This window comes from Monodon monoceros, unplaced genomic scaffold (genome assembly GCF_005190385.1).
Source record: "Monodon monoceros isolate NGI ecotype Baffin Bay Population unplaced genomic scaffold, NGI_Narwhal_1 Super_Scaffold_12, whole genome shotgun sequence".
Lineage (NCBI taxonomy): Eukaryota > Metazoa > Chordata > Mammalia > Artiodactyla > Monodontidae > Monodon > Monodon monoceros.
Window position 1 is genome coordinate 163,544,735 of NW_021703768.1, and position 13,831 is coordinate 163,558,565.

The 13,831-nt window shown below is 53.6% G+C and overlaps 1 protein-coding gene across 3 annotated transcripts; it reads right to left on the reverse strand.

Annotated features, from left to right (window-relative positions):
- Positions 1 to 544: 544 nt before the first annotated feature.
- RGL3 (ral guanine nucleotide dissociation stimulator like 3) lies at positions 545 to 13,810 on the reverse strand. Of its 3 annotated transcripts, none has more exons than XM_029216615.1 (19): positions 13,706 to 13,810; positions 13,111 to 13,224; positions 12,276 to 12,499; positions 12,047 to 12,100; positions 11,714 to 11,928; positions 7,334 to 7,476; positions 7,008 to 7,223; positions 6,184 to 6,287; positions 5,999 to 6,083; positions 5,356 to 5,400; positions 5,182 to 5,268; positions 4,946 to 4,978; positions 4,732 to 4,853; positions 3,929 to 4,024; positions 3,760 to 3,828; positions 3,575 to 3,671; positions 2,773 to 2,841; positions 2,570 to 2,684; positions 545 to 1,016 (listed from the first exon to the last, which is right to left on the reverse strand). In XM_029216615.1, exons 1-19 carry the CDS (start codon positions 13,736 to 13,738, stop codon positions 898 to 900), a joined length of 2,040 nt encoding a protein of 679 aa, XP_029072448.1. In that variant the 5' UTR covers positions 13,739 to 13,810; the 3' UTR covers positions 545 to 897. The 3 variants fall into 3 exon arrangements, with proteins under 3 accessions (XP_029072448.1, XP_029072447.1, XP_029072449.1); XM_029216614.1 differs by having other exon boundaries at positions 2,773 to 2,925; XM_029216616.1 differs by lacking the exon at positions 2,773 to 2,841.
- Positions 13,811 to 13,831: the final 21 nt, after the last annotated feature.

Below are 13,831 nucleotides of genomic sequence, written 5' to 3' on the forward strand. Positions count from 1 at the left end.
CAGTATAATTCTTGTTGTTGCTGTTGTTGATATGATTATGTTGCGGGTGGCCCTACAGCTCACTTCGTCTGTGCCTTCTCTACCTGTTTCTTCATCCTACCCCAGTACCGCTAGCTCACCCCTCTCATCCTCACAGCCCTTAATGACTCACGGGTGATGATGTTATTTGTCTCTGATTCCAGTGAAATTTCTTCTTCACTCTCCCATATACATGGCAGAAAAGAATCATACCACCCCAACAATGTTGAGGGAGGGAGTCCTGAACCCTCTGTTTGTGATAGAGACCCCCCTGGATTCAAGTCATGCCTCACCCTGTGGAGCACAGGCTCCGGACGCGCAGGCTCAGCGGCCATGGCTCACGGGCCCAGCCGCTCCGCAGCATGTGGAATCTTCCCAGACTGGGGCATGAACCCGTGCCCCTGCATCGGCAGGCGGACTCTCAACCACTGCGCCACCAGGGAAGCCCTCAATTCTTATCTTGATGAAAAGTGAACATGAAGCACAGGCGCAGAACAAACAAGACTCCTGCTTTCATAACTTTGATCACTATTTTCATCCACTTCTATTGCTTCAGATATGTCTCCAGCAGTTACAAGATTTCTCTGGGAGAGGGTCTGACCCCTGACACCGCACCCCTTTCTATGTTTATGGGATGAAGCTCTCCACCAGCCACCCATGGGCTGATGTCTTTGGAATAGGGGTCTGGTGCCAAAAGGGTCAGAGGGATGAGGTCCAATAAAGTTCGGGGAGGGGGAGTTTACAGGGTATGGAGGACAATGGCCTCTACTGGGGAATGAGAGATTTCCAGAGAAGAGCTCCCTCCCTGCCCCCTGGTGAGAGAAGCCAGGCCCCTTGCTGCCCATGGGGCCCATGTCCTGGAGGAGGGGGAGAACCACCTCAGGCTGGGGAGACTGAAGTTGTGTGCCGGGCCCCCTCCTTCCGCCGCAGCACGAAGTCTCCAGGGGCGGCTGGGCTCATTGCGTAGAAGACATTGGCATTGTCAGGAATCAGGAGCTCTGACCAGGGGCGGAGATGATGGTGAAAGGCCCACACAACCTCATTCTTCCCTCACAAAGGACCTAGGTAACCTTCCACCATTCACCTTGGAGCCTGAACAACCTTGGGTCCCTTCAGCTAGTGCTAAGCCAACCTCATTCTCCTCTCTCTGTGAACCTAGACCACTTCCCACTCAAAGCCTGCACAACCTCATGTCTCCCCCCACCTCCAACCCCGTGAACCTGGGCTACCTCCTGCTATTTCCCCCTGGAGTCTAGACAACCTGCACTACCAGCTTGAACAAAGTCAGGCCACCCAGCCCAATCAACTTCCTGCCCATCCCACCCTTCCCCCACAGCCAACTCCCAGCCAAGTGCATGCTGCTCTCACCATGAACTTGGACAACTTCTGACTTCCCACTTCCAGCCTGTACAAACCTCACACTTGACACGTGAACAACCTCATGTATCCTTCCTAATGTCCAGCCAACCTCACATCATGCCCTTTAATGTGTCGCTTTCTCTCTGGTTTTTTTTTGGCCACACTGTGGGGCTTGCGGGATTTTAGTTCCCCGACCAGGGATGGAACCCGTGCCCCCTGCAGTGGAAGCGCAGAGCCCTAACCACTGGACTGCCAGGGAATTCCTTAGCATGTCAATCTCTTGCCTCTCTCTCTTTTTTCTTCCTACATTTTTTTCTCCATTTAAAAAACTTTTTAATTGAAGTATAGTTGATTTACAATATTGTGTTAATTTCTTCTGTACCGCAAAGTGACTCAGTTATACAGGCTTCTTTTTCATATTCTTTTCGATTATGGTTTGTCACAGGATACTGAATATAGTTCCCTGTTGCCTCTCCCTCTTTTTTTTTTTTTTTTTTTCGGTACGCGGGCCTCTCACCATTGTGGCCTCTCCCGTTGTGGAGCACAGGCTCCGGACACGCAGGCCCAGCGGCCATGGCTCACAGGCCTAGCCGCTCCGCGGCATGTGGGATCTCCCCGGACCGGGGCACAAACCCGTGTCCCATGCATTGGCAGGCGGACTCTCAACCACTGGGCCACCAAGGAAGCCCCTGCCTCTCCTTCTTGAAAACTGGACAACCTCCTACTCACCTGTACACTGAACGATCTCATCCTTCCCTACCCTGAATTTCAGTACCATGTGGCCCTCGCCTATGCCAAATTCAGAGTCCCCATGCTGAGCCTGGACAAACTCATTTCCCCTCAGATCCAAGCCCAGACCCTGCTTCAGTCTTGTGCTCCACCAGGTTGAGCCTGAATAACCTCATGATTCTACAAATTTAAGCCCGGATGACCTTCTACATTCCCTCTCCACTGGACCCTGGACAATCTCATTTCCCCATAAATCCTAGGAAGTCACCTTTGGTGCCCGCTTCCCTCACACTGAGACAGGACAACCTCATGACCCCACCTAATGAAGGTACCAATATTTTTCTGCCCTTAACCCAACCCTGCTTCATCTCACCCCTACTCTGTGCCAGAACCATCCCGGTCAGTCTGCCGCCCCCCTCCTGAAGCTGCCCCCCAGCTCTGGCTCCAAGCTGTCCCTGCTCACCCCTGTCCCCAGGAAGGGCTTGGAAGAGCTGATAGTCCTGGGCCCAGGGCTGAGCCACATTGTGCTTTTCCAAGGCTCGCTGCACCACGCTGGGGGCCTTGTCCTGACTAGTGAGCTGGGAAGAGAGGGCGAGAGGTGAGGGATGACAGCCCAAGCCCCAAGGGCAGGGCTGCCACCAGCAGGTCCCAGGCACAGCCCCTCACCAGGATGCTCCGATACAGATTTCCATGGTCATTGTCAATGCTGACTCGGACGACGCAGGCCTCTGAGCCCTGTTGCCCCGGGAGGGAGATGTGAGGGCCACTCAAGGGCAAGGCTAGGGTCCGGGGGCCTGGTAGGTCTGGGCTCAGTGGCAGCTGTAGGCAGTGGGGTGGGGACTGAGTGGTGAGAGCACGAGGCCCCTCCCTCATTGTATGCAACACGTCTTCCTGCACACCCCAAGCCTGGGACATGCAATTAGGGTACATACACAAGCCCACATCTATGCAATCCCATCACATACAGACTTTCATGCCCTGTTACATGAATTCACACACGACTCATGTTCACACACAAGAAACCCTGTGTAACCAGAGAGCGGCGACTGCACCCATTTGCTCACAATTGTTGGATATGCACAAGCCCATGTCCATGAAAAACCCTGCACATGGTCCTGTGGATATTCATGCCCGCATTTCCCCTCCAGGTATGCAAATTCCTAGGAAAATGTATATCTGTGCAAAAGTGGGTGATTGCACCCCAGAGTACCTTGTGTCTAAGTGGAAGCTCTGGTCCAGATCTGAGCATAACTGATGGACAGTCCCTCAAACGGGGCCATGAAAATGCACGTGGCTTCCTGGACATATCCCTAGAGTGTTCAGCCAACTGTGTGCATAGTCTCCTGTGTACATACCTAGCCCCCAAATCCTGTACACACACACACACACACACAAACACACACACACACACACACACACACACAGCCCTGGGTGCCCGCAGTCCCACATGTACACATAGTCCTGGTACCTTGGTGCTGGGGCCCTGGGGCCCTGGAGAGGCCGGAGGACTGCCGGGAGGAGGGTCCCTCGTTCTAGGACTGGATGGGGGGGACGCTGGGGACAGACTGGGAGAGACACAGAGTCTGAAGTGGGGTGGCTGTCCTGATCTCTGATCCTGTCCTCTCCAGCCCCTTTACCAAATGGGATGCTGACCTGGAGGTGGAGGATGAGGGATCCCTGGGACTCCCACCAGGGGATGAGCCTCTCTCTCGGGACAGCTTCCTGAAAATAGAGACAGGGGATGAGGCTGAGCCCAGACTCAGTCCCAGGAGCGGATGCCATCTCTGCCCACGTCACTCCCCACATACTCCCTGAGACTCACGCGCTGAGGCGCTTGGTGAGGCTGATTCGCCGCCGGACGCGTGGGGAGCTGGGGCAGGAGGCGGCCGGTGGCTCAATGACCCGGGAGATGCGGTAGCTGAGGGGTCAAGATGCAGATGGGATGGGGGGGTTGGGAAATGGGTTAGAATCTGTCGGGAGCTGGGTTTTGGGTGTGTGTGTGTGTGGGAACAGCCAGGGGGTGGGCACCCAATGTTGGGGTCAGGGCCATTACAGCTGTGGGGTCTTATCAGGGATAAGATGAGATGGCTTGGTTGGCAGGTCACACAGGGGTTTACAGAGTGGGACTGAGGAGTCAAATTGGGTCGGGGATAGAGTTCAAGGTTAGATAATCACTGAGGTCAATTGTTAGGATCATGGATTCAGTAGAATGAAAAGAAACCATTGGGACAGTTGAGTTGGATGCTCTGACATGAGTCAGTTGCTCAGAATTGGGGGTCAATGATTGGGCTCAGAGAGTCAGATGGGGGTTATGAATGGGGTCATGGGTCAGATAGGGCCAGAGGTGGGGGGAAAGAAAAGATGAGATGGTTGAATGGAATGGCCAGCTGCATGTTAAAGGTTGAAGTCAGAAAGTCAGATGGGTCAAAGTTTGGGGTCAGAGGTCAACTGGGGCCCTCGACTGGGCCGCAGACAATGCAAGGTGACAGGCTGGGTGGGGGGGTGTCAGGGCTCAGGAGGGGGGTCTTAGGAGGAGCTGGAGAGGTGCATGGGGGAGGTGGATCCAGTGTGTGATCCAGGGTCAGCGGGTGGGAGGTTGGTCAGGCCAGGCCACATGTTGGTCACCTCTGCTCCTCGCTGAGCTGGCGCTGGGTGTGCAGGGCAGCCAGGATGGGCAGGTGGGAGCTCAGGCAGTAGCTCTGACAGCGCCTCTGCAGCTGCTGGATGTGGGCCAGGATCTCCCACTCCTGAGGGGGTGGCCTCTGAGACCCCGTCCATGCTCAACCCCCATCCTGGACCACCCCCTCCCCCCGGCATGCCCACCCCAGTGCCCACTTACCTTCCTCCTCTTCTCAAAGTTGATGAGATCCCCCTGGGGGCAAATTTTGTCTGAACTGGAACCTCCAGGGTCAAGGATCAAGGGTCAAGGTCAGGGGTTGGGATGTCAGGAGCCCTACCGCACTAAGGGGGCTGGGGTTAGGAGCACAAGGCAGGGTCACGGCTGTGAGGTCAGGAGGCCCTCTGTGCTGAGGGTGAGTGAGGCTGGGGTCAGGAGTCAAGGGTCAGGGCTCAGACCTCCAGCATGTCCGGCAGGGCTGTATCCAGCATAACCAGGTCCGTGAGAAAGGTGCCAAGGTAGGGGATGGGGCCTGGGGGCAGTTTCTGTGGCCCCCAGAGCTCCAGTCACTCTCAGCCATCACCAACCCCACCAGGCTCCACCCCCCACCCAGGATCCTGCTTGTCACTCACTGAGGGCAGGCTTCCTGGGGGGGCATTCTCCTCGGTAGCCTCCTCCTGGGGGAAGGGGAAGAACTGAGCAGTCCTGGGCTCTCTTTGTCCCCTCCCTCGGGGAAGATGCCTCCATCACAAGCAGTTGTAAAGGCCATACCCAAGGGAAAGTGAACAGGGAGGGGGAGAGAACAGATAAGCAGCAGGGGGCAGGGGTCACTGGGGATGATGGGAGGTGGGGCTTGTGGGTGCCTTGGCCCCCAAGGCTGGCCTTAACACAGGTGAAAATCCTTGTACCTGGAGATCCCCCAGAAATGCCCTGAACCTTGTTGGCACATTTTTTTTTCCAGTTTTTCTTATCAAAGTCAAGTCCTTAGCAGAATTTTTTTTTTTTCACTCTTTGCTCTGACTCTGGCCTTCAGTGACCTTTTCCCTGTAACTTCTGGTATTTGTTGAATGAATAAATAAGGCAGCCACCAAGTGTGAGCTATAATGAGGGCAGCAGAGGGAGTAAAAACGCAGGGCTGCCCACAAACAAGAGGAAGGTCATTCTCGAGGCATAGGGAAAGGACACTGAATGTTATGACAATGACAAGCAATGCCCTGCCGGGCCTCTGGTCACCTTCCTGGGCCTGGGATCTGAGGGGTCCTCACCCATCTGTACCTGGGAGAGAATCTCTCTGCTGCTGAGGTGATTGTTCTCATCGGAAAAAATCTGCGAAAGTTTCCTGAAAGTGGATAACGGTTCCCTGGGGGTACAGGAGAGGGGTCAGGGGTGGCCGCGGGGAGAGTCAGAGCTGGCATGAGGTGGGCAAGGAGTCCCGCGCCACCACCCCGCCCCTTGCTCACCGGCTCAGGGCACCCCAGCTGCGCTTGAGCCGGTAGATGGGGTTAGACTGCAGGGCGGACAGGATGGCGCGCAGGGAGGAGAAGTTCCGCAGTTCCCGGCAGCGCTGGGGAGCGGGGTGGGGGATCGCTGGTCACACCGCCAAGCCTTAACTCCAAGTATGATCCACCTTTGATCCCGTGACTTGTGACCCCAGGTTAGATCCTTACAGCTCGCCCCATATCTGACGAGCTACCCAGGTTCAGCCTCCTCCCCCAGGGGCCCCCTCCCCCTCTCCAAGCTGCAGTCCCAGCCCCTCCCCCAGCTGCCCCTCCATTCCCTTCCTCTGACCTTGGCTTCCCGTGTCCCCACTCCTTACTTCTCCCTGGGCCCCAGACGGACCCGTAGCATCTCTCCTAGACCCAGACTCCTCCCCCCCAGCCCAAGTCTCACCCCAGGTGTCAACCTTCTTCACCCTTCGCCTTGCCACGCCCCCACTCTCTTTCCTGGCCCCCATTTCTACTCTTCCTCTCTGCTCAGGCTCCTGCCCCGCTTCCATCCAGTCTCTTTCAGGACCTCTGCCTCCGTCTCTTGGCTTTGGTCTCTCCTCCAAGCCTATCCGCTCCCCAGTGCCCCCATCCCATCCTTATTCCTAGACCAGCCCTGCGTCCCTCTGCGGTCTCAGGCGCCAGTCCCGCCCAGTCACGTCCTAGGCTTTCTCTTAGGCACCTCCCAGCCCCAATCCTCCAAGTATCCCCAGACCCCAGCCCTCGGCCTTCCGCCCGCCCCCGACCTCTCTCTGGCCTCGGTGCCCCATGGCCCCTTCCACCCACCCCCCGACAGGCACCTGCGCGATGCGGATCCACTTCTCCAGCCGCTGCGCCCTCTGCGGGGCGGCCAGGCCCGGCGACCCGAGCACCGAGCCCAGCACGCAGCCGGTCACCGTGTTGAACTGGGTCACAGTGGCGCGCACAGTGGAGGCGGTGCCTGTGGCCCCCGGCCGGTCCCGCTGCGACCACACGGAGCCCAGGCACTCGAAGGGCCGCACGCGCGAGAAGAGCTCCTGCGCGCGGGGGTTGGGGGTGGGTAGGATCTGTGCTCAGCTGGGCATCTTCCCCTTCCCCCTCCTCTACGCCCCGCCCCCTCCCGACCGCACCCAGCAGGGATCCTCACCGCATCCATCAGGGTCAGCTGCTCGGCCACGTCGTCTACACTGAAGTCCAGGAGCTCAGGACCTTCCCGCACGAGTCCTTCCACCTCTTCCAAGCAGCCTACCGGGGAGTCTGGACGGGGTATCTGGGCAACCCCTGGATGTCCTGAGGGAGCATTAGAGGGGGTTAAAAATTCTGAAGTTTGAATCCAGGACTGGCTGCGTGACCTTGGGCATCTGTGATCCTCACTTTTCTCATCTGTGAAACAGCGGTCTCCTTGAGTGTTTTTAAGAACATCAGAGCAGCAGTAACTGTTCATTGAGCATCTTGGGTGGATTAACGGGGAAATTTATACACTAACCCTGCGAGGGAGGTACTATTATGCACCCTTTTTAAGGGCAAAACTGAGGCAGGAATTTGCTCTAACTCACATCTTCAGTAAATGGCAGAGATCTGAAGCCAGGTGCTCAAAGTCTAGAATAGAAAATAGAGCTTTTTGACTTTGAACCTGTATTAGGATAGGATCCATCTGCCCTTTTCTGGTGGTTAGAGGTGGTATAACCTTGTGGTTAAGGAAAGGTTATCGTCTTAACGTCCCCAGTTCAAATCCAAACTGGTCCACCGGGGTGCTGTGCGAATTAAGCAAGACTTTAAACCTCTCTGTGCCTTGGTTTCTTCACTTGGATTTTTATTTTAATCACATGAAATCACGCATACCAGACGGCTATAAAGTACTCAATAAATATGATTTTTCTGAGGTGACGTTCAATGGTGGCGCCCCCTAGGGGGACATTTTGGAAGTTGAAATCTTGCCACAAGAGGGGTTTGGCACTCATAGTGAAGAATTGTATCACCAGCCTCCAAATGTCCCTCCAAGAAATTTGTGTCCTTGAAAAACCTGTTTACAATACTTGGCACCTAAAACTCAACTATCTTGCTCATAAACACTAATTATTTTGGCTCTAGAAAGGCAAGGACTGTGAACTTTGTTTTGTATGGAAATGGCAAGTGTTGTTCACCATTTTGGAAGTTGATGTCACCAACATCTATGCTGCTGCATCTGTGTCGCCAGTGCATCCCCCTGCATTAGTTTCTGGCTGCCATATTCACCATGATGCTATGGCAGGTGAAGGCACTGAACAACTTCATCATGTCTCCTGGTGAGGCATGCCCAGACATTGACATACCAACAAGTATATTTGATTGTTGTGTAAATTGCTTTTGTCTTATTTCTCCTTCCTATTACAATTTCAGCATCATATTATTATTTTTAAATTATCTGTGTAAATCTGTTTAAGTATCTGTCTTTCATTTCGTATTAGGACAGGTAGCATTGCAAAATACTACTTTATTTTTATTTTTTTGGCTGTGCCATGCTGCATGCAGGATCTTAGGTCCTGGAACAGGAATCGAACCTGTGCCCCCTGCAGTGGGAGCACAGAGTCTTAACCACTGGGCCACCAGGGAAGTCCCACAAAATATTAGTTTTTAAAAGTGAGCATAGGGGGAAAAATTACTCAGCCATAGAAAGGAACGAAATTGGGTCATTTGTAGAGATGTGGATGGACCTAGAGACTGTCACACAGAGTGAAGTAAATCAGAAAGAGAAAAATAAATATTGTATATTAACACATATATGTGGAATCTAGAAAAATGGTACAGATGAACCTGTTCGCAAGGCAGAAATGGAGACACAGATGTAGAGAACAACACCAAGGATGAATTGGGATTGACATATATATACATATATATACTAATATATACATATATATACTAATATGTATAAAATAGACAACTAATAAGAACCTGCTGTATAAAAAATAAATAAAATAAAAATTAAAAAAAATCCCATAACTTGAGCACCAAAAAAAAAAAAAAAGAAAGTGAGCGTAGGGGAAAAAAATTGCACGTAAATCTAATCAAACCTTTAGCTCTTACAGCAAATATGGTGAATAGAGGAACGTGCTTCATGTCACCATGAGAAAGCTAACAGGTAAATGGAGAAGGATGTGAGACATTCCTCGGGACAAATGACCCATTATTTTCTCCTAATGCCATTAATCAAAAGGCAAAGAGGAACAGTCATAGAAAAAGAGAGATCTAAGAAATGAACACTTGGGACTTCCCTGGTGGCATAGTGGTAAAGAATCCGCCTGCCAATGCAGGGGACACGGGTTTCAGCCCTGGTCCAAGAAGATCTCACATGCCGCAGAGCAACTAAGCCCGTGCGCCACAACTACTGAGCCCGTGTGCCACAACTACTGAAGCCCGCACACCTTGAGTCCGTGCTCCGCAACAAGAGAAGCCACCGCAACGAGAAGCCCGAGCATCACAACGAAGAGTAGGCCCCGCTCGCCGCAATTAGAGAAAGCCCGCGTGCAGCAACGAAGACCCAACACAGCCAAAAGTAAATAAATAAAATATATAAATTTATTTTTTAAAAAAAGAACACTTTAAATGGATCTTTGGTTTTGGAAGAAACAACTATAAAGAAGACAACTTAGGAACAATAGGGGAATTTGAATATGAGTATTTTTTGATATTGAGTAATTATTGCTGATTTCGTTGGAAAAGATTGTGGGCATGAAGGTTATATATATATTTAAAGTCCTTGTCAATTACCGGTGAGAACCAAAGTATTTGTGTGTGAAGGGACGTAAGTCTGGGATTTGCCTTCAAATCATCCTGAAAAAAAAATTTTTGGTCAAATTGATAATTGTTGAAGATGAGTGATGGGTGTTTCAGTGTTCTTTACATTACTTCTCTCTACTTTTCTATATGTCTGAAATTTTCCATGGTAAAAAGTAACCCCCAAACAAGGATACTAAGGTTCCCAGATCCTGGCATAAAGTCAGTGTTCGATAAATGTTCATTTTCTCCCCTTACCTCAAGAACTCATAGCTTAGGGCAGCACTTTCAATAGAATTTTCTGCAGTGGTGGAAATATTTTCTACCTGTGCTGCCCAATGTGGTTACTGAGCACTAGAAATGTGGCCATTGTGACCAAAGAACTGATTTTAATTTTTATTTAATGTTAATTAAGTTCAATTTTAATAGCCACATGGGGCTAGTGGCTACCCCACTGCCCTGTGCAGCTCTGATGACTTGGAATCAGCTGGTGAAATACTGAAGGCAGAGGAAGAAAGATACTTGGTAATCAGGAGGGAAGATGAAGGGATAAAATGTATATAAATAACTCTCACCAGGTGAGAGAAGTGGTTGCTACTTCGTAAAGCAGAGAGGAATGTGGCCAGTTTAAGGATTAAAGAATGGATTAGGGATATAAAGCTCTTGTGACAGGGATCAGATCAAACACAGATGGGTGAAAGATGATACTTTATAAGCAGGATGCAATTACTCAGTAGACAAATCCGTGTTGTAACTGACCCTGGGGATAGAGTTGGGGACAAGACCAATAGGTTCTATGCAGAAAAATAAGGCAGGTAATAGGACTCAGAGTGGGAGGCTGTATTTGTTGGGAGGGGATCTGAGAAGGCATGTCTGAGGAGATGACAACTGAAAAAAGATCTGCATGAAGTATGTGGATATTTCTCCTTCCCCCCAAAGCTCTCTACAACAGAGGTTGTAGATCTCTGCTGTAGAGAGCAACAAACGTGGCATGTGGGATCTTAGTTCTCTGACCAGGGATTGAACGCATGCCCCCTGCAATGGAAACGCAGAGTCTTAACCACTGGACCACCAGGCAAGTCCCAGCAAACTTTTCCATAAAAGGCTAGATAGTTTGCTGACACCCACTTCACTAGAAAACATCAGTATGATTTATTGTATCGATTTCATTATAAGTGGTAGATTCTAATAAGTAAGAATCTGTGATAACAACAGTAATGAAAATAATACTATTTGCCAAGCCCTCATTAGTTGTTTATTTACTTGTCCACTAATTGTCTTCCCCAGGGAACAGGGAGCTCCTGTCCACTGTTACGTGCCCAGAGCCAGTGGCTAAATATCTGTTGAATGAATGAAGAAGCCAATGAGGTAAGTACTGTCATTGCCCCCATTTTGCAGATAAGGAAACTGAGGCTCAGAGAGGTGATTTATCCAAGGTCGCACAGTCAGCAAATGGCAGAACTAGGATTTGAACCCAGGTCTCTGTAGCTCCTAAGGCAAGTAGTAATAGATGATTTGTAACCAAAAACACAGGGTATCCTGACCCAATGATGGACTATCTTTGTAGTTGGGATGTGTTGTGTGGGGGAGGTGATAGACAAATGCCAATACTTTAAACAAAGGGCTATTATCCCCATTTTACAGGTGGAGAAACTGAGGCTCAGACAGCGTTAAGAACCTTGCCCAAGATCTGTAGCTCCTCCGTGAGGGGAGAAGACCCCTGGGGGAGGGAGAATGCCTGTTCCGGACACTATCGGTTCCCCAACCCGCTCACCTGCCCATGTCTGGGACCGCTCCTCTTCTTCCTGCTGTGGCTCAGCATTCTTCAGGAAATCTCCCAGCAGCTTTTCTGCCTCCCGGGCCTCAGCCCCTGATGGGGCTGCCCAGCCCAGAAAGGTGCAAACACTGCCTAGGTCCGAGTGGGCAGGGGGATCCCAGAAATCCTGAGGGTAGTCCCGCAGCCAGGAGCCCAGCACTGACACCACAGCCCTGGCCAGAGGGGTGGGGCCTCAGAGGCCAGCCCAGAGCTCTGGACCGCTGGAGCCCCTACACTTCAGATCCTTTTGACCTCTATGCCCCCCTGCCTACACCCGACGGGAGGACAAACCTCAGGTTGTTGTTGAAGGTCAGATCTCTTCCCTCTGTCTTCTTGATCTCTACCCTGGAAAGACATCCCCCCATCCGCCATCAGGTGAGGAAGAGGGCGGCTGGAGGGGACTCAGGAGGAAGATTCTGGGGTTGGAGGGGGGGGGTCCTGGTTCTAAACCGGAGGGAGCAGAGGAGTATCCGGGTGAAGGTCTGGGGTGGGAACATGAGAGTCCCCCGTTGGTACTAACCCCGGCGGCAGGGGCGGCGGCGGCGGTGGCAGGAGAAGGTCCAGCACGTGGGCAGTGGGCACAAAGGCCCGGTGGGTGGCCAGGAAGGCAGGCACGAAGCCTGGGTCCTGCTCGCGGTCTCCAGACACCAACTCCCGCACCAGCCGCTCCAGCCGCGCTGCCCTCAGCGCCCGCACCTTGCTGGTGCGATAATGGAGGAAGGTGTCGGCACCGGGGCTAGGGGCCTGCGGGGCAGGGTGACCGCAGTGAGACACAGAAGAGTGGGCCCCAGCATCCCATTCCAATCGTGTCTTTGGGAAGCACCGATCTTGCATTTGATCCTGTCCATTCTTCTGAATCCTGCCCCCTGAGTTCATCATTCTTCCCCCTTGCACAATCGACCCCCGAAACCCGCCTGGAACCTCCTCGTCCGCCCAGGCCCCGCCCTGCCCTCTGCCCCATTTACAAGTCACCCCTACCTCACCCCCACCTCCGCCCCCAGGCTGCTCCCAGCTCTCCTGCCGCGCTTCACTGGCCCGTTCCCAGGCTCTCCGCCCCACCTCGCTCTCGCCTGGTCTCTTCTAAAGACCACTCCTTCAGCTCCGCCCCACTAAACCTGGCTTACCTAGGCCCTGCCGTCCAGCTCCGTCCCCAAGTCCTGCAAGTCACCTCGGCCTCACCTGGCCCCGCCTCCTCATCTACCCCACTCACCTGGCCGCCCCCGGGCCCCACTCCATCCTTACCTGGTCGCCTCTAAGCCCCGCCCCTCCTTCGGGCCCCAGTTCCTCCCCTCCACTCAGCCCCGCCCTCACCTGGTCACCTTCCGCTCGGCCTCAGCCTCCTACCCGTTCCTCACCTGGGTGCCCCGAGGCCCTGCTCCCGGACTCAAGCGCTGACTGCGCTGCCGCCGCAGGGAGACACTGTACACCGCGCCGTCCTCGGTCTCCTCGCCCCAGTCCTGCAGCGGCGGCTGGACGCGGAGGCGAGCTCAGGACGCCGCAGGGGGAAGGCTCCTGGGACCACGGACCCGCCTCTTCCGCGGACTCAAGCCTGATCCCTCCAGTTTTATCCCCCTTTGCCGGCCAGAGTCAGTGAGACTCGGGGCAGGGGTCCAGGCTCGGGAAGTCCCCTCGGCGCCGCGGGTACCCTCCTACCTAGCCCTTGGGAGGATCGGGTGGCATTTGGGGACGTCCCAGGGTCCAGTCTTAGCGGGTCTGTCTCTAGTCCCTCCCGCAGATGCGTTCAGAGACACTCCCGCCACCAACCATCCCTAAAAGGAGCCAGCCACTTCACTGGGTCGGGGGCCGGGAGGCCAGAGGTAGGGACTCCCAGGCTGTTCCGAAGGGTCCGATTTGAGGGGAGAGAGGATCCAAGGGGCGGTCGGGGACCTGGAGTTTCTGGACTTGAGGGTCGCCAGGGATGTGGGGTCCTGGGACCCCAGGTCCCCTTACCAGGGCGAGCTCCTTGCTCGTCGTCCGCTCCATGGTCCGCTCCCGTCCCGCTCTGCCGCGCGGCTGAGTGAGGCGGAAGGGCCGGTCGGGGAGCAGTGGCCGGGAGTCGGGCCGGCGGGGCGGGGC